Below are 26,182 nucleotides of genomic sequence, written 5' to 3'. Positions count from 1 at the left end.
ATGTTTAAATTTGACCTCATAAGCCTTGACAGGGCATTTTAAAAACAATGGGGGCTGTTTTTAAAATGCCCTTTCAATTTTAGACAGAAGGTCTAAAATTGTCTGTCTGTCTGTCGGTCTGTCTGTCTGTCTGTCTGTCTGTCTGTCTGTCTGTCTGTCTGTCTGTCTGTCTGTCTGTGGGTTAAGCAACCTGTGGGCAGCAGATCTTCAGGAGGTTGATGGTCTTGCCACAGACGTACACGTCGTTGGCAATGTGTCTCAGGAACACGGGGACACAGTCCTCCACATCCTTGGAGATTAAGGTGTAGCCTTGCACCCAGAAGTGCTTGTCTGAGGAAATATATGAGGGATTAAGCTTGTAAAATAAAACAAGATTAAATAAACATTTATTGATCCCCGGAGGGGAAGTTTCAGGTGTCAGAGCCGCAACAGCAGTGAGAACGAATTAAAACACACGAGAGAAGCAAGATAAACAAGAACACAAATAGAAAAATTATCAAACTGAAATAATGAGCTTAGAGGCTGGCCCTAGAATTCTGCATTTTATACACAAATACATTAAACTCTTCAAAACTTTATATACTGCAACGTGTTTGAGCTCGTAGTAGGGGTGGAAAATAACATGGATTCTTAGATTAATCACGATTTATTCATCGTGATTATTAATCGATTCAAATGTCAAAAATCTATTTTATTAATTTAAAAAAGTATTATTTTACAAAAAGGACTTGATTATCTTCCTGTGAGTTTTCTGCAATTGGTGATGTCAAATATAACCTTCCAGTTGACAGTGACACATCTCTTCCATTTGTTTTTATTACAAGATAATGGAAGTCAATTAATGTGTTCTCATTATGGATCATTAGAAAGCACTTTGTTTATTAGTCACACAGTGAGGGGGAAATAAATTATGTATTGGCATCGCAATGCATCGGTAATCAAATTGCAATCGGATTGTTGCCCAATTAATCGGGGAAAAAAGTGGAATCGTAGCCCTCTGAATCGGTCAGGTACCTTGCGATTTCTGCCCCTAGATTGTAGATAGTTAAGATTTCTATACATTTTGAAAACTGGTGAAACAGAACATTCTGCCTAACAAGTACTTTTACTTTTAGTGGTACTTCAAGCATATTTTGATGATTTGAACACTGTAGATGATGAGTGTTATATTGTGCTGGGTTTGTGATTGGTAAATAACTGGCCAACAGAAATTGGACGTGTTGTTAGATACAGTATATAATCAGCATTTCTCTGCCCTTGCTCGTGTTAATTCAGCACTATCCTCCTCAGTTGTTTTGTTTATTTAAAAGATGATCTATCACTAATACTTTGAGCCACTGTTGTTGTCCATTCAACATCATTATATAAAATGTATGCATGCATATCCATATTATTATTATTTTAATTCACTGCACTGTAGGATGGCATGCTTGTTGTGTTTATTTTATTGTCGGCTATCGTATTGTGTATTGTGTGCAAGCATGTAAATGACAAATAATGTTGATTACGTTGATTTAGAGGTACAGTACTCGTCTCTCATTGGGTAGGTCTGAAACGTTCCCTCATTAGTATGTCTCGTGTGGTATTGCAAAGCTATGTGGCTTGAATTAGCAGTTGGAAATTGTTAAACACTTAGCTCAGTGATCCTAAGCAAAAAAGCACAGGGTCCCCCCACGTGAACGTGCAGGAGGGGGCTTTCCACAGCTCTTTAGACTGAAAGCCTGCGGCTTTGCCAAGAAAGATTAGCTGCTGATTACTTCTCTGGGCGACGGTCTTGGAGGAGAACAGTGACATTTGTGTGTCCTCAAAAAAAAAGAAAAAAAAGGAAGAGCGAAAAAGCGAGGAGCACACAGGTTCACTGCAGGAGTTGATGAGGTGTAGCCGATGGGCAAATGAACCTCTAAGCCAGACAGAGATGAGGTGACGCGCCTGACCTTGAGGTGGCGGGTGCCGTTGTATGATGGGCAATATTTTAGACAGGAATTGGTGTCACATTCACAGGCCTGTCGTCCCAATTTTGTCTCATGTCATATAGATAAAAATGACGAGGCATTTTAGAAAATGTTTCTTAAATAGCAGATCCACTTCTGTTTGTGAAATAGATATTTGTGGCACAAACAGAAGTGGTACAATGCTTCTTTGAACAGTTTGCCTTTTTGATGGACACAAATCACTGGCTGGGTTTATTTTACAGGACACATTCTAGCTATATTGCATGCACTTAAAATGCATGGGTGCATTTGAAATGCATGTGTCCTCACAATAATTCTAAATAGGAAATGTGCTTCTCACGGCAGGCTGGAAAGGGTAAAAAAGAAACTACAAAAGCCTAGATAAACGCAACAAATCGCTGAGGGAGAATGTAGAGTTTGTCTGTGTTTTTAAGCCCTGTGAGCCCAGCCTCAACTCTCCCCTTTTCTCCACTTTGAAGTCTCAAGTCATTAATTAGACTGAAAGAAAAATCCTAGTCTACCGCAGCCAGAGTTCTTTTATTTATTTATTTTTCTACCGTGAGCAATTATCAGCGGAAACTAATTTATTTTAGGAATCACCAACAAGGGGAAATGGTTCGAGAGTCTAGAGTGAAAACAGAAGCAAAGAAACATCATTTCAGCAAGAGAGAACAGCGCAACAACATGCACGCCATCAATTATTAGTTAATTTGTGCCTGCCAACAGCTTAGCGAGGGTAGGCCCCTCCTTCACCCCCTGCAAACCTCACTGAATTATTATCGTCCAATGGTGAGTGTCGGGGTGCACCGCACAGTGTACAAGGACAAAGTCCAACTAAAGCTGGAAGGGTCCGTAATTAAATGAAACGGCTACGTTTTGTGCTTGACGGCCTGTCTGTCTGAGAGGCTCTCAATTTCCATAGACAGTCATTATTTTTTACAAGGCTAAAAGACCTGTGCAATTACTGCCTATTCAAAGCAAGCTGTGATGTAATGTGATGTTCCGGAGTATTTGTAATTTTTAGGTACTTTTACTACATCTCAGAGTCAAATTTTACTTTTACTCCACTGCATTATTATTACAAAACAACAACCAGCCATATTTAAACTTTGGCTTATTTAAAAAATATTTCAAGATTTTTAGACATTTGAAACCTGTAAAATGGGGACATTCTGCATGAGATGAGTACTTTTGAAACTTTAAGTACATTTTGATGTCAATACTTTTGTACTTTTACTCAAGTAAAAGTTGAATTTCGGACTCGTGCGTGCGTGCGTGCGTGCGTGCGTGCGTGCGTGCGTGCGTGCGTGCGTGCGTGCGTGCGTGCGTGCGTGCGTGCGTTCTTACCTCTGATACTAAGGTAGTCCTCATTGACTTGGATCATGAATTCACCGTACACGTCGCGGAACACACCGCTGTACACCCAGTCATAGACAAATCTACCAGTGACAGAAAAGGAAAATGTTAAAATATATATAATAATATAATGTTAAAAACATCAAAAGTAGCAGATCTACAAGCTCGGAACGTGGCGCGAAGCGACACGTTTCGATTTTGTGTAGCACTGTAGTATGATCAAGCAGGGCGTTAATTTACAAAAAAAACGAAAAGTTAAAATATCAAGATGTTGGCGGTTTCTGCCTCCGAAATGTCTTTGAACAGGTTATCCAACCTGTGTCTATCCTGTGTGTGTGTGTGTGTGTGTGTGTGTGTGTGTGTGTGTGTGTGTGTGTGTGTGTGTGTGTGTGTGTGTGTGTGTGTGTGTGTGTGTGCGCGTGTGTTTTTAATCTCTCCTGCTCTTACCTCTCTTCTCATGGAAACAACATATAAATAAAAAAAGAATCTCACCCACGTCGTTACACGTGTAAACGTGAGCTGTGACACTGACGTGAAGCGACTGACCGTGTGTAGGGCTCACAGTGACTGACTGTGTGTAGGGCTCACAGCGACTGACCGTGTGTAGGGCTCACAGTGACTGACCGTGTGTAGGGCTCACAGCGACTGACCGTGTGTAGGGCTCACAGTGACTGACCGTGTGTAGGGCTCACAGCGACTGACCGTGTGTAGGGCTCACAGCGACTGACCGTGTGTAGGGCTCACAGCGACTGACCGTGTGTAGGGCTCACAGTGACTGACCGTGTGTAGGGCTCACAGCGACTGACCGTGTGTAGGGCTCACAGCGACTGACCGTGTGTAGGCCTCACAGTGACTGACCGTGTGTAGGGCTCACAGCGACTGACCGTGTGTAGGGCTCACAGTGACTGACCGTGTGTAGGGCTCACAGTGACTGACCGTGTGTAGGGCTCACAGTGACTGACCGTGTGTAGGGCTCACAGTGACTGACCGTGTGTAGGGCTCACAGTGACTGACCGTGTGTAGGGCTCACAGTGACTGACCGTGTGTAGGGCTCACAGTGACTGACCGTGTGTAGGGCTCACAGCGACTGACCGTGTGTAGGGCTCACAGTGACTGACCGTGTGTAAGGCTCACAGCGACTGACCGTGTGTAGGGCTCACAGCGACTGACCGTGTGTAGGGCTCACAGTGACTGACCGTGTGTAGGGCTCACAGCGACTGACCGTGTGTAAGGCTCACAGCGACTGACCGTGTGTAGGGCTCACAGCGACTGACCGTGTGTAGGGCTCACAGCGACTGACCGTGTGTAAGGCTCACAGCGACTGACCGTGTGTAGGGCTCACAGTGACTGACCGTGTGTAGGGCTCACAGTGACTGACCGTGTGTAGGGCTCACAGCGACTGACCGTGTGTAGGGCTCACAGTGACTGACCGTGTGTAGGGCTCACAGCGACTGACCGTGTGTAAGGCTCACAGCGACTGACCGTGTGTAAGGCTCACAGCGACTGACCGTGTGTAAGGCTCACAGCGAATGACTGTGTGTAAGGCTCACAGCGACTGACCGTGTGTAGGGCTCACAGTGACTGACCGTGTGTAGGGCTCACAGCGACTGACCGTGTGTAGGGCTCACAGTGACTGACCGTGTGTAGGGCTCACAGTGACTGACCGTGTGTAGGGCTCACAGCTGCTCTTCAGCAGGGACAGCAGAACGGGGTAGTTCTCATTGCTGCAGTTGCTCTGGGCTTCGTTGTATAGGTAGGACAACAGCTTCACGCCCTGCAAGGGGAGCCAAAGAGCACTGGGCTTGACACTGATTCCATCTGTACGATGCTGAGTTGTTCTCAACACGTTCCACGTTTCTTTTTTTTACATTGTATGCCTATTTACATTTACATTTTATGCCTATTTAATTCACTGATCTTTTGTTGTAGTTGCCTTCTTTTACCCTGTTCTGTAAAGAACTTTGTGTCTGAAAATGTGCTATATAAATAAATTCATTATCATTATAAATGCAATTGAACATTTATTTAATTTTTTATCGTTTGACTTCCTGCACACTCGACTAATAACAGCAGGTGTGTCGGCGACAAAGCAGCAGACTGCAGACACATACTGTAGGCTCGTTTGAAATAATAATTGTCAAAAAATACATAGGATAGATGAAGGAAGAAAACCCCTCACCACTGGAAACGTAGCCTGGCCCACACCCGAGGGCCCGTCCACACAGCACAGCTCTGACAGGTACCTTGGATTAAACACACGCACACACACTTGTCATATTTAAACACAGCTACTGGTTGTAAATATGTAATTTATGTCAGCAGCAGGTCAAGGGTCCAAAATACACAGCAGAGCCTCCAGCACGTAACTATGATACATTTATAATAAAGGTTCATATTGGTTTAAAATGCATAATTTAGTAGCGCATGAAGTGAATGAGTCATCTCGTCTTGTTTATGTTTCTAGTCTTCCTCTAACAAATGGAATATTTACAGTGTAGAAGAAAACAATTACGCAATCCGTTTGATAGACCGGGGTCCACCATGGGTCTATCCATGGCCTACTCACCCCCACCCACCCCTCCAAAACAAAAACCCAAACTCTTCACCAACAAAAGCCCCCATTGCGTCACATTGATGTTTTGTTCGCTTTAAGTAATAGTGTTTCCCTATTAATTTGTTTGTGCATTTGAAGACAGTGGTTGGAGGTGATTTCCCTACTCTTCCATATTTTGACCATGGTTTTGGGTAGGAGTGGGACATCTTCTGTCGGACAATGTTAATAAAGTTATTTGAAGAGGACACTTATTTAGACTATATGTGACTACATTTGACTGAGGGGCTGCCATTGGATTTTTTTTTAATGTTGAGGTTTTTCATGTCATATGAAAGCAGGGAATCATAGCTTCAAATTGACATATTGGTTGTTCAGTTTGACCCACCAGTTTTGGAGATAGTTGAGAAAACAGGCTTGAAAGGTTCACTTCTGTGGTCTCTAATATTACACCTAGCTACATGTTTAAGCATTTATTTCACATTTACATGTACATTTCAGCTCTGACACTTATTTCAGACATGCTCTAGTATGTGAAGAGTCTGCTTGTGCTATTAACTCATTTTGAAAAAAAAGGGGGAAAAAACTTTTTCTCCTGGTGAAAAACTGGAGTTTGCGCGATGGCAGGCTCTCAGTCAAATCTGGTCACATAGAGTATGTGCCGCCATCTCTACTGTAGTTCAAAGTACTTGTAATTACCTCTCTCTATTGGGAGAGGGATTCAACAGGCATAAAGTAGTTGTAGTTGTAATTACCTCTCTCTATTGGGAGAGGGATTCAACAGACATAAAGTAGTTGTAGTTGTAATTACCTCTCTCTATTGGGAGAGGGATTCAACAGACATAAAATCTACAGGCGGCTGATATGATAATTGGTGCTGACAGTGCCAGGCATGTTCTCAGTTCTCACCTGAGCTGCCGGCCCACTTTGCGGAAGAGGAAAGCGATGGTGATTAGGGTGAGGGTGGGCGGCGTGCTGAGGACACAGGCTCTGTAGTAATGCAGATACTTCCTCAGACCACCTGTGAAAGCCTTGAGACAGACGCACACATTTTTCATTTCCGTTATCTACACACCGCAGTGCACCCTGGTTGAATGCATAGTGTATAACCTATTTCTTTTGTACCGCTCGTCACAGTCCCAACCATTCTATGGCTTTGTTCAAACTAAGTGAGGGCAAATTCTATTTGTTTCTCAAAATATGATCTTTAGGACGGACTGACTGACTGCACAGTTATTTGCAAGTAATCAGATAATATTTGTGTATTCAGACACGGAGAACTATCCGCAGTGATTCTCTTTCTGAATCCAAGTACTTCCATTGCACAACTGCAACATTTTGCTTAGAACAATATTGACATCAAAAGTCCAGCTCTTAATGTCAACAAATTCTAATTGAAAAACAGCAGAACAGAACATAAGTATTGCTTTCTTGTAGTCTAGCATGTATTAGTGTACACAAGGGTTTTAAATCATGAAACGTAAAGCGTGCGTGCGTGCGTGCGTGCGTGCGCGCGTGCGTGCGTGCGTGCGTGCATGCGTGTGACGTCCAGGTGTGCGTGACTGTGTGTGCGTGTGTCGTCCAGGTGTACCTGGAATACGAGGCCCTTCTTGTTAGCACTCTGCAGGGCGAAGCGGCTGAGCCTCAGGTAATGGGTGCCATACTGAGCCAGTTCACCCAGGAGACGAGACACGCTCTCTGGGGAGGCGCCGGATACACACACGCCTGGCCTGACGTCAAACTGCACACACTGCGGAGAGAGAGAACGACACAAACGTTTGGTGGTGATATACAAACAGGAGAGATAGAAGAGGGAGGAGTGGAGCCTATACCAGTGGTTCTCAGACTTTTTTATGGTCTCTCAGGTTACCCTTCTAAAATAATAACTTTTTCATCCACTATTAATTGATATTAAAGACACTGACACTTTACCAAGAAAAAGAGAAAGTAGATATACTCCACAACTGGACCTGTACACCAATACACAGAATTCTTCCACGATTCTGTGGTTTAAAGGGATAGTTCAGATTGTTTTAACTTAAGTTGTATGAAATACTTTCCATTAATATAGTGGTTGCAACTGTATTCATTGATTGCCCGAGTCCCGTGATGGGAGTTCTACTCTGGTTTTGGTGAAATATTAAGAAGTTCCGGTCATTTTGTGGGGGGCACAGCTGGCCACAGATTAAAAGTAAATTAATTCTCAAAACTAGCGTCATTTGTATTGTTGACTTAATGCGTGGCCCCAGTGCCCACCACAAAATGACCGGAACTACTTAATATTCACCAAAACCAGAGCAGAACTCCCACCACGGGACTCGGGCAATCAATGAATACAGTTGCAACCACTATACTATATTAATGGCAAGTATTACTGTACATACGGTACAACTTAAGTTAAAAAAATGTGAACTATCCCTTTAATAGTGTTAGGGCATTGAGTGTTGTTATGCAACTCATGAGTCTGAGCTGAGGCATCAAAGTAAAAAATGAAACTAAAGACAAAAACTGAGTAAACAATTTTGTACTGTCACCTCCAGACAGTCTGGGTGACTTGATAAATCTAAAAGTCAAATTTCTCCTCCATAAATACATACGTATTGGTAGTTATTTTTCCCATTCTAAAAGAAAGATTGTCTCTATCCTTACATTATCATACAGAGATAAACTGCCATTTATCCAGCGAACAATTTATTCGGAATACACAAAAGAATATGGCAAAAAAGAGCCGATGCAATCAATGGGCATTATTTGTTACATAACCCATCAAAACCGGGAAAGCATCCGTCTCATTTTGGATTGGTTTGGTTATTCAAAAATAGCAAGATAAGAAGATACAGTATACAAGCTCATAGCACGTCACTTCATGTCGCGCTAAGCTTGTAGATCTACTATTTTTGAAAGAGAGAAATTTATATTTAAAGTGAACATTTAACTAAAATCTGTGCTTCTGGGGGTCCGTGAAACAAACTCTTTTGAGATGGGGGTAGGCAGCCAAATACATCCTTGACATGAGAAAGATGTGAGCACCGCTGTCTGATATAGCAACATGAGTTTTTCAGATAACTGTTTTATTACCGTTATATTTATCAGGCATTTGTAGAATCAGCCTCAGGTCTTAATGGGTTAAGACGATGACAGATGACTGGCGTGGAAAAATTCAAATTAGCTATGAATAACAATTGCTGGAAATGTGGTAGATCAATAGGAGATATTTGCAAAGCACAACAGCAGGAAAACAGGCCATTTATGTCTGGAAGGAAATGCTGTGGCATGAGATTGGATTCTGACTGGCTGTGCCTTTTACTGTACCTCCGACATGTCCTCAATGGAAGAGAAAGTAATCTATTTTTCTGCTTTCCTCCAACATGTTCTGATTGATTGATTTTATTAGTCAAAAATGTAAACAGCAAGTGGTAACAAAATAATATTTGATTTAAAAGGCATTCTACAAATGCCTTCTAAATCAGCAGTACTTCTTCGTGTCAAGGACCCCCAAATAGATACTGTGTGTAAATATATATAGAGACGCGGACCCCCTATCTGAAAATATGTTGTGCCAGGGACCCCCAGAAGAGTGACCAAACAATGTCTATATTTTTTGAGTGGTGCAACCACTCCTATAGACAGCTATGTGTGTGGCTGTGTCCCTGGGTCCCTGGCTGTGTCCGAGCACGAAAATAGCGCTATACCGTTTGTTCACCACCAAGTGTCACTGTTGTACAGCCTAACAAATGGTAAAAGGTAAATGGTGCATTTATATAGCGCCTTTATCCAAGGCGCTTTACAGAGATTGTGCATTACATTCACCCATTCACACACACACACACACATTCATACACCGATGGCAGCGGAAACCATGCAAGGCACCAACCAGCACATCGGGAGCAATTATTAGGGGTTCAGTGTCTTGCTCAAGGACACTTCGACAGTAACTCTGGGGGAGCCCGGGTTCGAACTGGCAACCTTACGGTTACCATCCAGCCACTCTACCCCTGAGCCACCGCCGCCCCAGACACACACACACACACACACACACAGACACACACATGCCAGGGAGGAGGGCTTGTACAGTACAGTACAGTACAGTACAGTACAGTACAGTACAGTACAGTACAGTACAGTACAGTACAGTACAGTACAGTACAGTACAGTACAGTACAGTACAGTACAGTACAGTATCACTCCCTTTAGACGGGACTGATTATTTTTAAAGCAGATGTACAAGCTCACAGTGCGGCACAAAGTGACATGCTGTGAGCTTGTATATCTGCTAGTTTTGAGAACCACTGGTTTCAATGGGTCCAATGGATGTTAACATGGCAGCGGTGTTGGCATACAGTCAATGAATTCTATGACCCCATATGCCTCATCGGCAGATGCCTGCAGAAAACCAGGAGGCTTTGTGATGAAATAAATGTACTGTACCTGGTTCAGAGGGAACGTTGTAGACGCCACTCCAATCAGGACATTGAGGAGGTCCGTTACCAGCTGGGTTTGAGAATCCAGGGGCAGGGGAATTAAGGGAGATGGGGTGGCACTCACCACCCTCATCTCTCCCTCCCAGAGTCGGTAGAGTTGATCAAAGGCTTCCCTGCCTCCCTCCGTCAGGTAGGGTAGCTCCCTTTTCCCTGGTGGACTAAGTGGGAGAAAGATTGTTTGGTGTTGTGTTGTGAGAATGTCAATTCTGATTCAAATGCTGCCAACAACTCTTTTTTAAGACATTATTGAGACTCATTATTGGTCACGGGTACAATTCTACTTCATGCAGGTGAAACCGCTGCCTTCACACACGTGCCCTGCCTTTGTTATTTTTCAACGCTGCTCATGAGTCTCAGTCTCTGGCAATCAACTACAACATGTTTCACTTCATGAACTCATATTCTTATGAACAAGATTGTCTAGCAAGCATTACTTTGTATTATATTAACTTCCAGCCATAACAAGCTTCAAGAAAGTGATGAGAGAAACACAAATACGATTCTATTTGACTGTTTTGGTAATCGCAACCTGAAACCATTTGAAAGGAAAACAGCAAATTGCAAATGTAGACTACACAATTGCGCCTTATTCTCATAAAGATAGAGCAGTGCACAGCTCCCTATCCTTTTAAAATACGTCGGATGAACAAAACAAACCAGCAGTGTTCACGGGAGGGAGAAACACAAACACGCGTGCGTGTGTGATGCTGATGGTGGCTTCTGAAACGAGTTTGTTTGTTCACTGAAAAACAGACTCTTCAGCCATAATATTTTGTCACTGTAAGCTAACCTGCCCATGTTCAGCTGTAATTATTCCCCATGATGAACGACACACACTGCGAGGAGGAGAAATGACCTGTGTCGCTCTGGGACCAAAGCATTCACTCATGCCAGAACAGACTGCAGGGTTGAGCGGAATGTGGCGTTAACTACCAGCGTATATTGTTTTCTTAACAACAATACACACAACCAAGCTGCATGACAGACTGCTGCAGTAGTGAGACAGGGCAGCGGCGAGAGAACGGCTTGAGATCAGCTGTCAAACAGACACACAGGCTAATAAATCATGGTGAATTATTGTATTCTTCTTCCCCAAATCATCTCGCCGTATTGGACACCCCAATAATAAGTTAATAGTGAAAACAGCTGAACTACAAGCTCCCAATGCAAGCTCCCAGGATATGAGCGTTTTTGGAAAGTGGCATTTCTTCCTCAGCCTAGTGGGAATATGCGTGCACAGTTTCACTGCAATCGGACACTGTGTTCATGATTTACGGAATTGTGTACAAAACGGGCCACTCCTGTAAACTTTGGAAGCAAATCGTAGCCAATCAGCATAGAATATGAGAAATCAAACAGACCTGTCTTGAACACATGACTATAGAGATCATGTGTGCCAATTTGCGTGATATTTGGATAAAATCTGAAGGAGTAATATCAAACAATGTATTTTACATAAGTCGGCCTCCTGGTGGTGCTATAAAGTGCATAATGTAAAAAATCCAGATCAAAGGTTATTTTTTTTGTTTTTTGCTTTTAATATTATTATAATTTGTTTATTTAAATTTTTTGAAAATCTTTAAAAAAAAAAGAAAACAGGGATATTTACTCAAATGGGTCTGTGAACCCAAAAATGGGGCCCGACCCGTTGTTTGGGTCTTTCCAGACTGCTCTGACTGCATCTACAGACGCCACCGACGACTCCACTAAACTCACCCGCCGACAGATTCCCAGCAGCGACGCCGGCGTGGCTCAAAGGTCCGCAGGGCCTCCCACACATCAGCCTCCGGGGTGGGACTGGGCACCGAGTCTGGAGTCAGGTTGGACGCTGACAGGAACCCCTCATCCTCAGACTGGTCCAAGCTGGGGGGAACCTGCAAAGAGGAAGACAATGAACAAAACACAAAGGCATTTGGGCATTGTTAACGGTTAGGATTAAACCATTAGGACCTGAGTCCGATTCTACAAATGCCATCTAAAATCAGTAGGTCTCACACTTTCACAGACTTTTTCAGAAACTTTCACAAATGGCAGATGTACGAGCTTGCCTTACCTTGTCTGCCTTGTATATCTGCTATTTTTGAATAACCAACTAAAAAAACATTACACAGATGCTTTCCCGGTTTTAATGGATTAATTAATACAGGGAATTGGGGATTGGTGTGAGTTATTTTTCCAAGCTGAACAATGAGGGAATAAATCCAAAAAGCTGGAGAAAGGAAAGGCTCAACGGGCAAAAGATCATAAACAATGATGAATAATGGAGCCCCCGTCTGCGTACGAAGGGAATTTTGTCGGGAGGAAAACACCTAACTCCATTTTTGATTTTTTGTTTTTTCATAAATCAATGCTATTGAACACCCTTTACGTCTGTGTGTTGGTTAAAAAAATCACACCCGTGTGAACTGAGTGGTGTAAGGTTTTATATAGCATGATCAGCTGTGGTCTGACGTAATGTCTGACGTCCGATGTGAGGTATTATATAAGGTAAGGTATTATATAGCCTGATCAGCTCTGATCTGACGTAATGAAATCACACCCGGATGTGATTTCACAACTGGCTTTTTTTGTGCAGAAAAAATGACCATGGTTGCTACGGTCATCCAGTTCACCCGGGTGTGATTTAATTACGTCAGAAGTTATTTTGAACATAGCAACCATGCTCATTTTTTTCTGCACACAAAAGCCAGTTGTAGGAGTGGTTTACACCACTCAAAAAAATAACAGACCTGTCTGAAGTGAGTGGTGCTGTACTCTAGTCTAGTCTAGTCTAGTCTAGTGTACTGTACTGTACTGTACTGTACTGTACTGTACTGTACTGTACTGTACTGTACTGTACTGTACTGTACTGTACTGTACTGTACTGTACTGCACAAGCACACATGATCTCTGGACCTATCCGACTGCGTTTCATTTTTTTCAGAATTTTAGATTTTTTTTGTTCTTATCGTTCGGCCTTAATCGTCGTCCGAAGTTAGTGGGAGGGGCCTATTTTACAAAAAATGCCACAAATCACAAACGGAATGTCCAATCCATCCCAAATTTGAATCAGATGTCGCGGGTGGTTTAATCAACCAAAAGCGATTACATTTTCATCCATAGGGGGCGCCGCAAATGCGAGAAATGTAACCGTTTCTTGCAGAAAATTGTTTTTTGGGGGGATAAATTACACATGATTACAGGGGTGAAAATGTACATCATATGTAAACGAGCAAATCAGCTAACCGATCACAGGCATCAGGCATTCTGATTGGCCAGTATGAGATGATGCATGATGATGTATGGTGATAAGAGATGATAATTCCATTGACATTGAAGGGAAACATATATTGAATATTATATATATTGAATGTTTTTTTTTAAAACATTGTATCATGGTTAAATGATAACATAAATTAATGTACAAAGAGCGCCCCTCATTTCACAAGGGGTGTGATTTTTATTTTATTTTGAAAATAGCCAATCTACAAGCTCACAACACAACGCAAGATTTTCCTCTTTAAATGGCGTGTCTTGAGTGTACAGGGTTTGATGAGGTCAGATCAAATTACCTAATCAACGTCACCACGGTATGCTCCATATAAATATGTAAGCGCTAATGTTAATGTTCACTGCATACATGTAATATAGTTACATGATGACCAAGCAATGTTACAGTCCACTGTAGGCTGCAGCTATTTGGTTTCCAAATCGTAGCGCTGTACAGCTATTTAATTTCCCCATCGTAGCACAGCGTGCCTCGTTGTGTGCCCAAAAGAACAGATCTGCAAGCTGTCGACATGCCATCGAGTGGCATGTTGATTGTATGTCTATTCTTTTGGTTAGCCAACGCACATTACACGTGGTATGTGGGTTTGAGAGGCAATGACTCATGTAAACTATACAGTAACCTAGTTAGATTATAGCCAAATTGACAGTTGTCATAATATTGTATAGCTCAGTCCGGGACTGTTGCACAACGGTGAGCGGTGAAAAAGTTGCACTTTGTTAACAGGGAGTCGGGGACAGTATTGCTACTTGATTCAGAAGATGTTTACTCACCCCTGGAAATTGCTGGAAACCATCAGAATGTTTGGAACATTGTCAGCCAAAACGTGAGTTGCATAAATCCTTTATTTCACCGACTATTAGTCCGTTCTCTGACACACTCGTCTCAATAACGATAACCACGACGCCAGGCGCCGCCATATAGTGGCACTTTTCTTTTTTTTCTCACTCAGGCTTTTTCGGATTTTCGGGTCTAACATTATGGTAATTATTAGGGTCGGGCCGAGCCTCGGGCCGACCCAGTTAGGGTAGGGTAGGGCCGGGCCTTACTTTTCAGGCCCGATGAGAACTCTACTCTGAACCGGCTTCTGTAAGAAGAACTTGATGTTAGATTAATTTGAGTATGTATCGCCAATGAAAGAAAAAACAGTACGAAATAAGCTTTGATGCCACTGTAACTGTGGAGGTGTGAGCGAGGCTACAAGACTCCTACCCTGATGACGAGCCCGGTGACGTCGGCGTTGCTGGGGACGGGAGGCAGGTCCAGTCTGACGTCCAGGTCGGACGTGCGGCTGTGCTGCAGCGCTCCGAACAGGGAGGTCCTGGTCTCCTTATGGAACCTCTCCTCCTGCTCGTGGCCCTCCGTCCTGGTCCTCATGGCCAGCAGCCCCGTGCCCGGCGGGGCGTCCATCAGACCCAGGGTCCCGCACACCCCGGCCAGCAGACCCCACTCCTCTCTGCACACCAGCCCCCAGGCCTGTGCCTCAAGCCTCTGCAGGTCCTCACTGATGTAGGAGCCCAGAGGAGGCCTGCGCAGCACCTGCCTATAAGGAGGGTTTGTTTCAACCATAGTCGATGATTGACCCATTAAGACCTGAGGCAGATTCTACAAATGCCTTTTAGTGGTTCCAAATTGATGACGTATATAGCTAAAATCTAAAATGCATTCCCGGTTTTAATTGTATTCTTAGTTGTGTTTAATGGGTTAATTGTCATACACATACGATTGCGATTAATGATTTAGTTGTGTTTTTGGCATTGAGCATTTGGAATATGTATTAACAATTACATTTCTGTTTGCCTTTAGGCTTTGAAAACATTAATTGTATGAGGCAGATATGACAGATCACTTATAGAAAGAAATGACTGGCAATGATAATTTGAATAATGTTATACTTTCAGATTTCTTATGAAAGGAAGCGATCTTATACCGATGGATGGAAAATACTATGCTAAAATAATTGTCATCATAAATAATTAGGACAGGCGATCATGTAGTAATGGCGAGGTGTAAACATGCCTCTCTCGTCTCATGTAGTCCCTGCTGAAGGAGGTGGGAGGTAGGGGTGAGGATCCAGCCAGGTGCACCAGGAGCTCCAGGACGGCGTCCATCTCCTTCAGGCCGGAGGCGGCGGGCGCCTCGGGCAGCATGCCCAGCAGCTCCTCCAGCCTCTCTGCATCCTCCTGGCAAAACCATCGTGAAAGGCGAGTTGACGATCAATTGTCAAACCAAATAAATGAACATTGCAATAATCCTATGTTAAAATTGGCTTTAAGGAGGAGCGGCCGGTCGGCCGCAACAGCTGGCGGACCTCTGGATTAATTTATACAGATGCATGTGATTAATTATCTCAAATAATTTCAAATAGGTGATTATTAATAACAATTGTTAACAGGCCTACCTGGCAGCCCGCCACCCGCAGGTCGAAAGAAATCATCAGGACTTTGTTTCTGGCCGGCGTGCTGTTGGTGGTGGCGGTGGCGTTTGACGCTGGGGCGAAGCCTTTAGAGGTACCATCTTGGAAGAGTTTGGAGAGCAGCGCACCGTACGCCCGCTTCTTCAGGGCTCTGCGGACACCCTCCCTGGAGACGCTTCCCAGAGCACGGCGCTTCCATGACACGCCGGTGAGGCTGCAGTCGCACAGAGCAGCCAGCAGATCAGTGATGCTGCCACTGGGGCTGGGTTTGTTGGCTGCCTTGTTGTTGTTGGGCTTGTGAGGCCTGAGGTTCATGTTGGCAGTAGCGCCAATCTGCCCTCAGCCTGTCAGGAGAGGAGGGACAAAAGTGATATTGGATTGGGCATTTCTGTACCTATTTGCACGCACCTCGACAGTGGGTGCAGGGCCAATAAGGCAATCATGGAAGGCGGTAGGGCCCACACACCATTCTTTAGGTAAAGGAATTACTTTATCTGTATGGACCCAAAAGAGAAATTATCACATGTTTGCCCGCGACCCAAACTAGTGAAAATAGCAGACCTGCTACAAGCTTGCGGCACAAAGGATCTGCTTACTTTCCCCTACTTCTTAAACCTCTTTTTTAAATGAAAATATATGATTTTATTCATGAAGATCTGTTTAAAAATGTTGGAATTGATTTTAATTGATGAAAGGTTATGACTTTTCTTGGTTTCAACTTGTTTTAAACAAATTTTAAAAAGTGGATATTTTCACCTTAAAACTTGAGTGACCTGATTCAGACAGAAAGGTGCTCATAACATAATGGTGGATTCTCTTCAAAGCCGTGAAAGAGACAAAGAGGATAACAATCTAAGCTGTGCGTACATGTGTAATATGTATCTGTGCGTAGCTGTTGAACACAATCAGATGTTTTCTGTCTCATGAATGGGCTGCCAAATGGCTTAAGACCAGCAAATGAACTAAGGGTCCATTTGGTTCCATTTATACATTCTCTGAGTTACAGTTTAATCGTTTAGATTGATAGTACCAAATCAATGAATCTAAATACCTCTCAAAGGGCACCTACGGATGGCTGCAATTTGAAACTGGCCCCCGTAAAATCTGAATCCCCCACCCACCCCTTTTTCCCCTCACTGTATATGTTTTCTTTTCCCTTTTTTACCTCCTTTATGATGATGATTTCCTGTTTTTTGGCTATAAAGAAGTGTATATTTGTCCGTCTCTAAATGTTATGATGAATTGAACAAGGTACAAAACTTTGGGGCAGGCCCGTCTAGTTTTAATGGACATGTATCAGTCAAAAGGGAGTCATCGAAGAGGAAGGATGGATGGGGAATTATCAACATATGGAATTTCATAACAGGTAGCTCCATATATGTTGATCTAGGGTTTGAGGACAGATGTAGAGTTGCTGGCCAATATTGATTTGATTGATTGAAATATGTATCAACAGTTTGCAGAATTACAGTACATTTCAACTCAATACAAAGACTGTTAACTGTGAGTGGACAACCCAATAACGCATTATTGCGTTCCTTCAATTCATCAAAACATTTAGAGACATACAATTACAAATAGACACTTCTATATAGCCAAAGAATGACATCAGGGAACTCTCAGGGATCTTCATCCCTGATGATGTCACGAAATGTGTGACCATATGATCATGCCTGACCATATTATGGTCAGGCATGATCATTATGGTCAGACATTTCGTGATGTCTGACCATGATCATATTATGATCATGCCTGGGGTGAGGGTGGCCCAGAGGTGACCAACCAAACAAACAACTGATGGGAAACGCACGATTTCATAGTTAAAGTGCGACTTAATTGCTGTCGCAACAACACTGCTAAAAGGATAACACAAACAAAAAAACGAAGGCTTGTTTACATTGACCGCCTGGCTGGAACACCCCAGAGACCCCTGGCCCAGAGTTCCTTGAGGTGGGGGTCCGTATCAAGGCCAAGGGCCCCTCCTGGACCCCCACCCCAAGACCCACTGCATTACAGCACTATAGCTTGCTATCAAGCTAGTGCCAGTGTGTCAGCTAACATGAACAGTCTTGCCTCAAACTAGCCCCATATGTGCCCTCTCCCTACGCTCATTCTGTAGCTCCGAGATGAGGTCACAGACAGAAACCCCTCCCACCCCGTTCAGAAACGGCGCATGTTTCCACAATTCCCCATTGCTTACCCTTTTCTTAACAATGCACCAAAACCTTGAAGTGACGTTCCGGGTTTACACTAATTTACCGTCAACAACGCCAAAGAAAATCCAACTAGCGATTTGAACCGAGCCTTTACGAAGCGAATTTTGTCAGTCGCTTCCGTGTTTATCAAGGGATTGGTGCGTGTGCGCGGGCATGTCGAGTGAACTGAAGTCAGTTGGACATTTTCGACCAGGGGAGGCGCCGGGGAGGCGCTAAAGCTTTTCAACTTCCTTGAAAAACATGCTAAACAACCGCTGTAACGCTCGTGTAACCGTTTAAAGTTGGATTTTCTTTGGCGTTGTTGACGGTAAATTAGTGTAAACCCGGAACGTCACTTCAAGGTTTTGGTGCATTGTTAAGAAAAGGGTAAGCAATGGGGAATTGTGGAAACATGCGCCGTTTCTGAACGGGGTGGGAGGGGTTTCTGTCTGTGACCTCATCTCGGAGCTACAGAATGAGCGTAGGGAGAGGGCACATATGGGGCTAGCCTCAAACCGAGATGGCGTTCTCGATACTAATCATATATTATTTACCTTAACGATCGGTGAAATGTTTTCTCAGTCAGTTGACAGTTCCATCATCAGCCCATTTCACTCATTCCCATTCATGCTAGCTAGCTGGGCTATCGATAGCTGGTGACCCACTCGGCATCCCACACAATGATCCAACCATTGGTTTATAGTGGTTTATAGTGTATAAGAGTTTAGATTTATTATGGCAAAGATTTATTCCAGTTTATGCTGAAATGTAGCACCACTCAGTGGCTAACAATAAGTTTAACAACAACAACACTCTGCTATGCCTCGACTCCATTCATCAACAACACAGTCACACCGTCGCCGCGATACAACCAAGGTTGGATGGTTACGCCCCTATATGGTATATGATTGGATAGTAGGGTAAGAAGGGCGGTTGTGATTGGCCGAGTGTGGTTGTCAACCATCGGGTTGATTGTTATTGGCCAGCGTGTTACTATGACAGGCAACCGGCAAAAATGATTGCGCGCGAATGCGTGCGCACACACACACACACACACACACACGCACACGCGCACACACGCACACGCACACACACACACACACACACACACACACACGCAGACACAGTGACACGTACACGCAGACACACGCCACGGGCATGCGCCACACCATGAGAGAGAGAGTGAATTGAATTGAATTGAATTGAGAGAGAGAGAGAGAGAGAGAGAGAGCGAGAGAGAGAGAGAGACAGAGAGCTGCACCCGCAGCTCACACGGACGGTAGAGTAGAGACCATAGACCCACAGTGCAACTGGGATGTTACAGTGTGTCTGACTGTGTGTTCTACTGGATTTCTAAGATTGTTCAATTTCTGAAATTGTAGGTGATAGATATATAATAAAGTCCCATTGGTTTTCAAAGTGGGGTCCAGGGGTCCACTGAGGGGTCGTTGAGGGGTGCTAGGTCACACATGGGTTTTGATGAATTGAACAAGGTGGACCCTCTTGTAAACAAGTGTAATGCTTTATTGAGTCGTCCACTCACAGTTAACAGTCTTTGTATTGAGTTGTGCTTGAATTGTACTGTAATTCTGCAAACTGTTAATAAATATTTCAATCAATCAATCAATGGGCCCCAGGCCCCCAGCGAAATGGAGTAGCCTACGGTAGCTATTATTTGAGGCAAGACAAGACAAGTTTATCTGTAAAAGTAGAAATACCACGTTATAATGTAACAGAAATTGTTAAACACCCATGTCCTTAATATGAAACAACCCAGCTAACAAACGTTTTTCTCCCGCCGTGAGTCATGCCGGGACAACATGGCAGTAAATGTAAAAGGCCGATCCAAGAGGGAGAGCTGAAGACCCTGCATTACACCTGGGGTTCCATGCTGGCCCAAAACAGGAGTGGAGATCCACCCTATACTGTGGAGCGGCAGTCCATGTCAAAGTGTCCATGAGCAAGGCACTGAAGTTACCCCTATTGACCAGGTTGGTGCCTTGCATGTCCTCCGCATGAATGAATGTATATGCGTATATAATATATGTCGGTCGTATGTATGTATGTATGTATGTGCGTGCGTGCGTGCGTGCGTGCGTGCGTGCGTGTGTGCGTGCGTGCGTGCGTGCGTGCGTGCGTGCATGCGTGCGTGCGTGCGTGCGTAAAGCGCCTTGGAAAGGAACTAAACCATTACCATTCTGTACATGCCAGCCAGCATAAAGGGCTCAACTGCCAATAAATAAAAAGGAGATCTCCCTTTGACTGTATTAAATACCAATCCCGTTGATATTAAAATACCAGCGGCATGCCGCATGACACTGGCATTTTAATAGCGTAGGGGCCTCTGGCTCTGTGGAAGCATTTGGCACTAATTTGGCACGGATCAGGGTCGCAGACAGGGTTAAGCATGCAAATATCAATGGGATTGGTATTTAATTCAGTCAAGGGGACGACTCCTCCTTTTTATTTGGCAGTTGCTTACTTATAAATAAGCGACCGCCAATAAATAAAAACAAGGAGGGGACTGGTCGACTGGACTGGCATGGCATGCCGGCTGCCCGGCTGTCATGTAGGGCCGCAACAAAGGATCTTCTCCTCTCCTGTCTGTTCTGTGCCAGTGTCTTTATACTAGAACCCCAGGTGTGATGTACAGTCTTCAGCTCTCCCTCCACTGTCCTACGCCGGGTGTTCTTGGGTCGATCGGCCTTTGGTTCAATTTCTGAAAATGTAGGTGATATAGATGATAATAACTAATGGCAGTGGTTTTAAAAGTGGGGTCCAGGGAGGCCCCAAGGGTCGTTGAGGGGTGCTCCAGGTGGGCCCCAGTGAAATAGCCTACCTATGGAGTAGCCTATGGTAGGTATAATTTAAGGCAACAAGGCAAGTTTATCTGTATAGCACATTTCAACAATAAGGCAAATCAATGTGCAGTGTGGCGCCTCGCTCTGTGGAAGGAGTGGAGATTTTAGCATATTATAGCATAAATATCACATTCACATATGATATGATGTGATAATGCCCACGTATTTAAATGATCCAACCCTCTCCAACTCTTCCATTCCAACACACTTTTGCTAATTTGGCACGGCTCAGGGTAGTAGACAGGCTTAAAATAAATACCAATGGGATTGGTATTTAATACAGTCTACAAAGGGACAGTACCGCTCCTTCTTTTTATTTATTGGCACTTGGCAGCAATGCTATTGAAAGAGATCATGATTTGATCTTGCCGCTTGTTCTGTCTCAATGTCAATCTCAATGAGGAAGTTCCAAACATTGGAACCATGACTGGAACTTCCATTCTTACAATGGGAGTCTATGCAAGTTATGTAACTCTCTTTTCAACAGGTCTGATACTTACTAGTTGCTTATACTTAATACTCCCCTTTAAGCCGGCTGGCAAAAACAAAGGATCTCCACTCCTGTTTGTTCTGCGCCATGCAGCATCTATGGAACCCCAGGTGTGATGCAGGGCCTTCAGCTCTCCCTCCACTGTCCCACGCCATGTGTTCTAGGCTCGGCCTCTTTTACGTTTACCATCTGCATGGTGTCCAGGGCAGTTTGGGTGATGTTGTCCTACTCTCGAGTCTCTACGGATGAAATGCCCAATCCATTTCCACTGCCTTCTCATAAGGATTGTAGCCATGTTTTCCTGTTTACACAGGCTAGGTGTTGATTGGAGATGGTTTGTAGGCAAATTTTCTTTCGTTCTCCAACATTTAGAACCATATAGCAGGGTAGACAGTCACAGGACGCACCTCTGGTAGCCTACATGCAGTCTCAGCTTGGTGTTGGATCTGTACTGTGCCGACTTCCAGAGTCCAGACGTTGCTAAGCCTCTGTAAGGTGTTTCTGGCCTGCAATTGTGAATGATGTTGCTGACTGCACCTCCATCGTGAATCGTGATTGACAACGCTGCCTAGATATGTGAAATGATCTGTTGTGTTGTGGGTAGGTTTATTCCACCTGTTTGTATTATGGAGGGGTTTGGGATGTTCCGCATCATCACCCAGTCCATCATCATCAACATAGGTAGGTACTGTATGAGAAATGATCTGTTGTGGGTAGGTTTATCCTATCCCACTTATTTTGTATTGGTGAGGGGTTTGGGATGTTCAGCATCATCGGCTCTGTCTTCTTCTGGTTGATCTTCAGACCTACTTACTTGTAAAGGTGTTCAGATGACATGTTTTCTCTTGCAACTGCTGGTGTGTGTGTGTGTGTGTGTGTGTGTGTGTGTGTGTGTGTGTGTGTGTGTGTGTGTGTGTGTGTGTGTGTGTGTGTGTGTGTGTGTGTGTGTGTGTGTGTGTGTGTGTGTGTGTGTGTGTGTGTGTGTGTGTGTGTGTGTGTGTGTGCGTGTGTGTGTGTGTGTGTGAGAGAGAGAATAGAGCCACGTCATCTGCAAAGTCAAGATCTTCAAATAGTGAACAGAGTCCATCTGATGGTCCTTGGTTTGTCTTCAGTGGTTCTTCTCATCACCCAGTCCATGACCAGGTTGAAGAGTAATGCAGACGTAACACAGCCTTGCCTCAGCCCTGTTTTGACTGTAAAACTGTGTTGACAAGTTGACAAGTTCCAATTTGTCATGTGAAGTTGTTATATAAACTGTTGATGAGAAGGACAAGTTGTTTTGTTTTCTCCATAAGCTGTCTCTGTGAATACTATCGAAAGCCTTCTTGAAATCCACAAAGTTATGATATGCAGTTGAGTTGCCTGTGCCACACTGTACACTGCTCAATGATATTACGTAGGGTGAATATTATGTTCAACACATGCTCTAACTTTTTGGAACCCTGATTGTTACTCTCTAAGTCTATTGGCAGTTGGTAAAAAAAAAAGAAAAACTCAAGTAAAGTACCTCAAAGTTGTACTTCAGTACAGTACTTGAGTAAATGTGTGTTATAGAAACCTGAGGATGTGACAATAATCATCTTCCACAAAGACCCTCTAAATATTGTACAGTGATGAGACTTGGTCTCATCCAATTTAAAGTACTTCACAGGATACATTATAGCAAAGCCAGACTATCGAGAATATATCCAGATCTCTCCGACACCTGCGATAGATGCTCTCAGGCACCAGCAGATTTGACTCATATGTTTTGGTCATGCCCAAGCCTGGTGGACTACTGGAGAAATGTCTTTATTGTTATCTCTGAAATTCTAGGAATGAATGTGGATCCTTCACCTTGCATTGCTATTTCCGGTGTCCCTGAAGAGGGAGCCAGACTGAACAATAGTCAAAGAAATATAGTCTCATTTGCCTCTTTAATCGCTCGCCACCGTATTCTACTGCTATGGAAAAACCATCTACCTCTCTCAAACACATCGTGATTACGGGACCTAATGTCATTTCTGAAACTAGCTGTCCGCGGCTCTGTTGAAAACTTTTATAAACATTGGCAGCCTCTCATCTCTCACTTTGATTCACTTCAAGCTATCTCATTGGATTAGATATAAGTGTATAATTCACCCGAGGGTGCTTTGTTCTATCATTGTCATCACAATTCACAAGAAGCATATGCCATCTGAGGCTGAATCAGCATGCTGTTTTCACCCTATCTTTCCCTTGTCTCTCTCTCTCTTTTCCTTTTTTAATTCTTCTTCTCTTTTTCCCTCTATTGGTTACTCTTCTTTCTATGGGTAATTATACCCTACTGGTAATTATATGTATATGTATGTACCATGTACCTAATCTATCTAATAATTGTAGTGGTGTAAAAAAATATATATACAATATTTGCCTCTGAGATGTAGTGGAGTAAAGTAAAAGTACTGAAAATGTTAAAGAATCTAGTAAATAAAAAAATCTGTACTTAGTACTGTACTTGAGTAGAATGAGTACATTTCCAGCACTGGATTTGGGTTTGTAGACTCTAGTTCATTGGACTCTCTCTCAGTATTAATTCTGTTTGAGTGACCTCCTTTCTCCTCTCCTCCAGAATAGGTAAGGAATCTGTTGGTATCCCAGTGATGTGGACGCATGCTGACTTTGCAGATTAGGGATCAAGTGTGTTGTGGGAGTACTGCCCAAATAGGTGCAGATATTCCAGGACTGATCTGATGAAGGTCAGGTGGTAGGCTACAGTAGGCCTATATCTGGGTAATCAACACATCTGAGGGGAGGTGTGCTCTGTTCGCCACACTATTAAATCATATACCCTTGGACCATTGCAGGTCACCCTCTGTTCAGAATGATATGAGGAGATATTGGTCTGTTTTGAGGCCCCCCCTGTCTGTGTTTTTACAGCATTGGCTGCATAATTATCAGTGGCCATTGGAGTTTTAATTCCAAAATATTCCAAGGTTAACTAGCCTACTATCAGCGCATTGACATGTTCACACACTCAAGAGGCACATGAAACATGAAACAGTTTTGTGAATTCTGGATGAGTTGAATGACCAGTTTTCAGTAAGGGTCATGAAAGTCATGACCCTCCCTTTGACAGAAATACCCTTTCATTGGCCCTCCCTAAATGATAAAAAAAAAGAAACACCTAATAAGGGAGATGCTGTGTCTACTCGAAAATAGCCAATCTATAACCTCATTGTGATGAGGTTCTTGAGAGCTTTATAGTCTGCTATTTTCGAAACATTTTGACATGAAATGCAAAATGGGACATATTCTGTGATAAGTATAGTTCTCCATTTGGTATTGTAAGTATACTGTATTTTAAAGCCAATACTTTTATAACTCAAGCAAGTTTTTGAATATAGGGCTTTTATAACCTGTCTGAGTACACTTCCACCTCTGCATGATTGTGTAAATAAATCCAACGGCCACATCTATTGGCCTTTGTGTACAGTATGTTTTCCATTATGGATATACTTTTCCAACCTTCAAAACCGCTCTCTAAACCCACCTCTTCAATAACATAGCATATTTGGGTACTTAGACGGCATTTGAGATATTATTTATTATTACTATTATTATACAGGTAGCTACCATTTATATGACCTACCTGTGATTGAGTTTCAGTGATCTAGCATTGAGACACAGATCTCCTTACCTGCAGTAGAAAGGGGGCAGCGGTGGCCGAGCGGTTTGCGGAGCGGTCTTGTTATCGGAAGGTCGCCAGTTCGAATCCCCGGACCGGCACGTTAAAATTACCACCGCTGAAGTGCCCTTGAGCAAGGCATTGAACCCCTACCATGAAATGTTCTATGAGCAGGGTCTGGCTGTAAACAAGCATCTCGAGCTTAGTCCATTCACCCTGGGTAAACAAAGAACTTTGCTTTGCTTTGCTTAGAAAGACTCTAGAGCACAATCAAGCCTATTAACACATGAACCTGAGCAAAAAGTGTGTTCATTATGTGGCCCCTAGGTATGTAGTCCAGAAATATTCATTATTGTTTGTTCCTGGTCCGATTGGAGCATTAGAGTAGAGGTGCATCTGTTTCCCTGTGTCCCCCTGAGATGTCATTTCAGAAACAAAGTAAAGAGTAGGCCTACTCTATTTAAAACAATTATAATAAAATTAAAACACCAGATTGAATGTGGCTAATGACTGTATGGTTGCAGACATGTGTCATGTCTGTGTCAGATGTGTAGATTAATTTTCCAAAAAAAAAAAAGTTCAGAACTGGAGCAAACAAGAAGTGGATTTGAGGCTAATCACCATCATCATAACCTTTATTTTAATTCAGTTGAGGGGCAGGCCATCACCCTCATTTTCAATGTAACCAAGGTAAAAATACAGAACACAATACTCAACTAGGGTCATTCTACAACAAGGGCCATTCTACAACAATAATTAAAAACACATGATTCAGAAGAGATCACCAAAAACAATCTTCAACAAAAGTGTTGGAAACCATTTCTGAAACTGACCCAAAGAGGGAAGCTGAGCTGAATTTGAGGTTAAATGGGAGCAGGCCTCCGCTTGTTCCTCCACGTCTTTGCCTGGGTCTGTTTGGGTCATCAAACATATTCTGAATAGTAAGATCACATTTAACATTTAATT

General features: G+C 43.3%; 1 protein-coding gene across 2 annotated transcripts in view; it reads right to left on the bottom strand.

The window, feature by feature from the left end:
- tubgcp6 (tubulin gamma complex component 6) overlaps positions 1-19,062 on the bottom strand; it is a 47,241-nt gene extending 28,179 nt beyond the window's left edge. The window contains exons 1-12 of one of the 2 annotated variants that reach the window (XM_079501797.1): positions 18,774-19,062; positions 16,010-16,368; positions 15,624-15,791; positions 14,821-15,147; positions 12,057-12,214; positions 10,288-10,498; positions 7,451-7,609; positions 6,769-6,890; positions 5,488-5,551; positions 4,973-5,082; positions 3,300-3,391; positions 191-330 (exon numbers count right to left, since the gene is read on the bottom strand). In XM_079501797.1, coding sequence (XP_079357923.1) covers positions 191-330; positions 3,300-3,391; positions 4,973-5,082; positions 5,488-5,551; positions 6,769-6,890; positions 7,451-7,609; positions 10,288-10,498; positions 12,057-12,214; positions 14,821-15,147; positions 15,624-15,791; positions 16,010-16,339 — 1,881 coding nt within the window. In that variant the 5' untranslated portion in view covers positions 16,340-16,368; positions 18,774-19,062. Of the gene's footprint in view, positions 1-190; positions 331-3,299; positions 3,392-4,972; positions 5,083-5,487; positions 5,552-6,768; positions 6,891-7,450; positions 7,610-10,287; positions 10,499-12,056; positions 12,215-14,820; positions 15,148-15,623; positions 15,792-16,009; positions 16,369-18,224; positions 18,402-18,773 lie in introns of those variants that run through there. The other variant, XM_079501798.1, reaches the window with a different exon arrangement.
- Between the last annotated feature and the right edge of the window lie 7,120 nt (positions 19,063-26,182).

The sequence above is a fragment of the Electrona antarctica genome (genome assembly GCF_951216825.1).
Source record: "Electrona antarctica genome assembly, chromosome: 5".
NCBI classification, from domain to species: Eukaryota; Metazoa; Chordata; class Actinopteri; order Myctophiformes; family Myctophidae; genus Electrona; species Electrona antarctica.
This window is presented reverse-complemented; position numbering and strand designations above follow the sequence as displayed.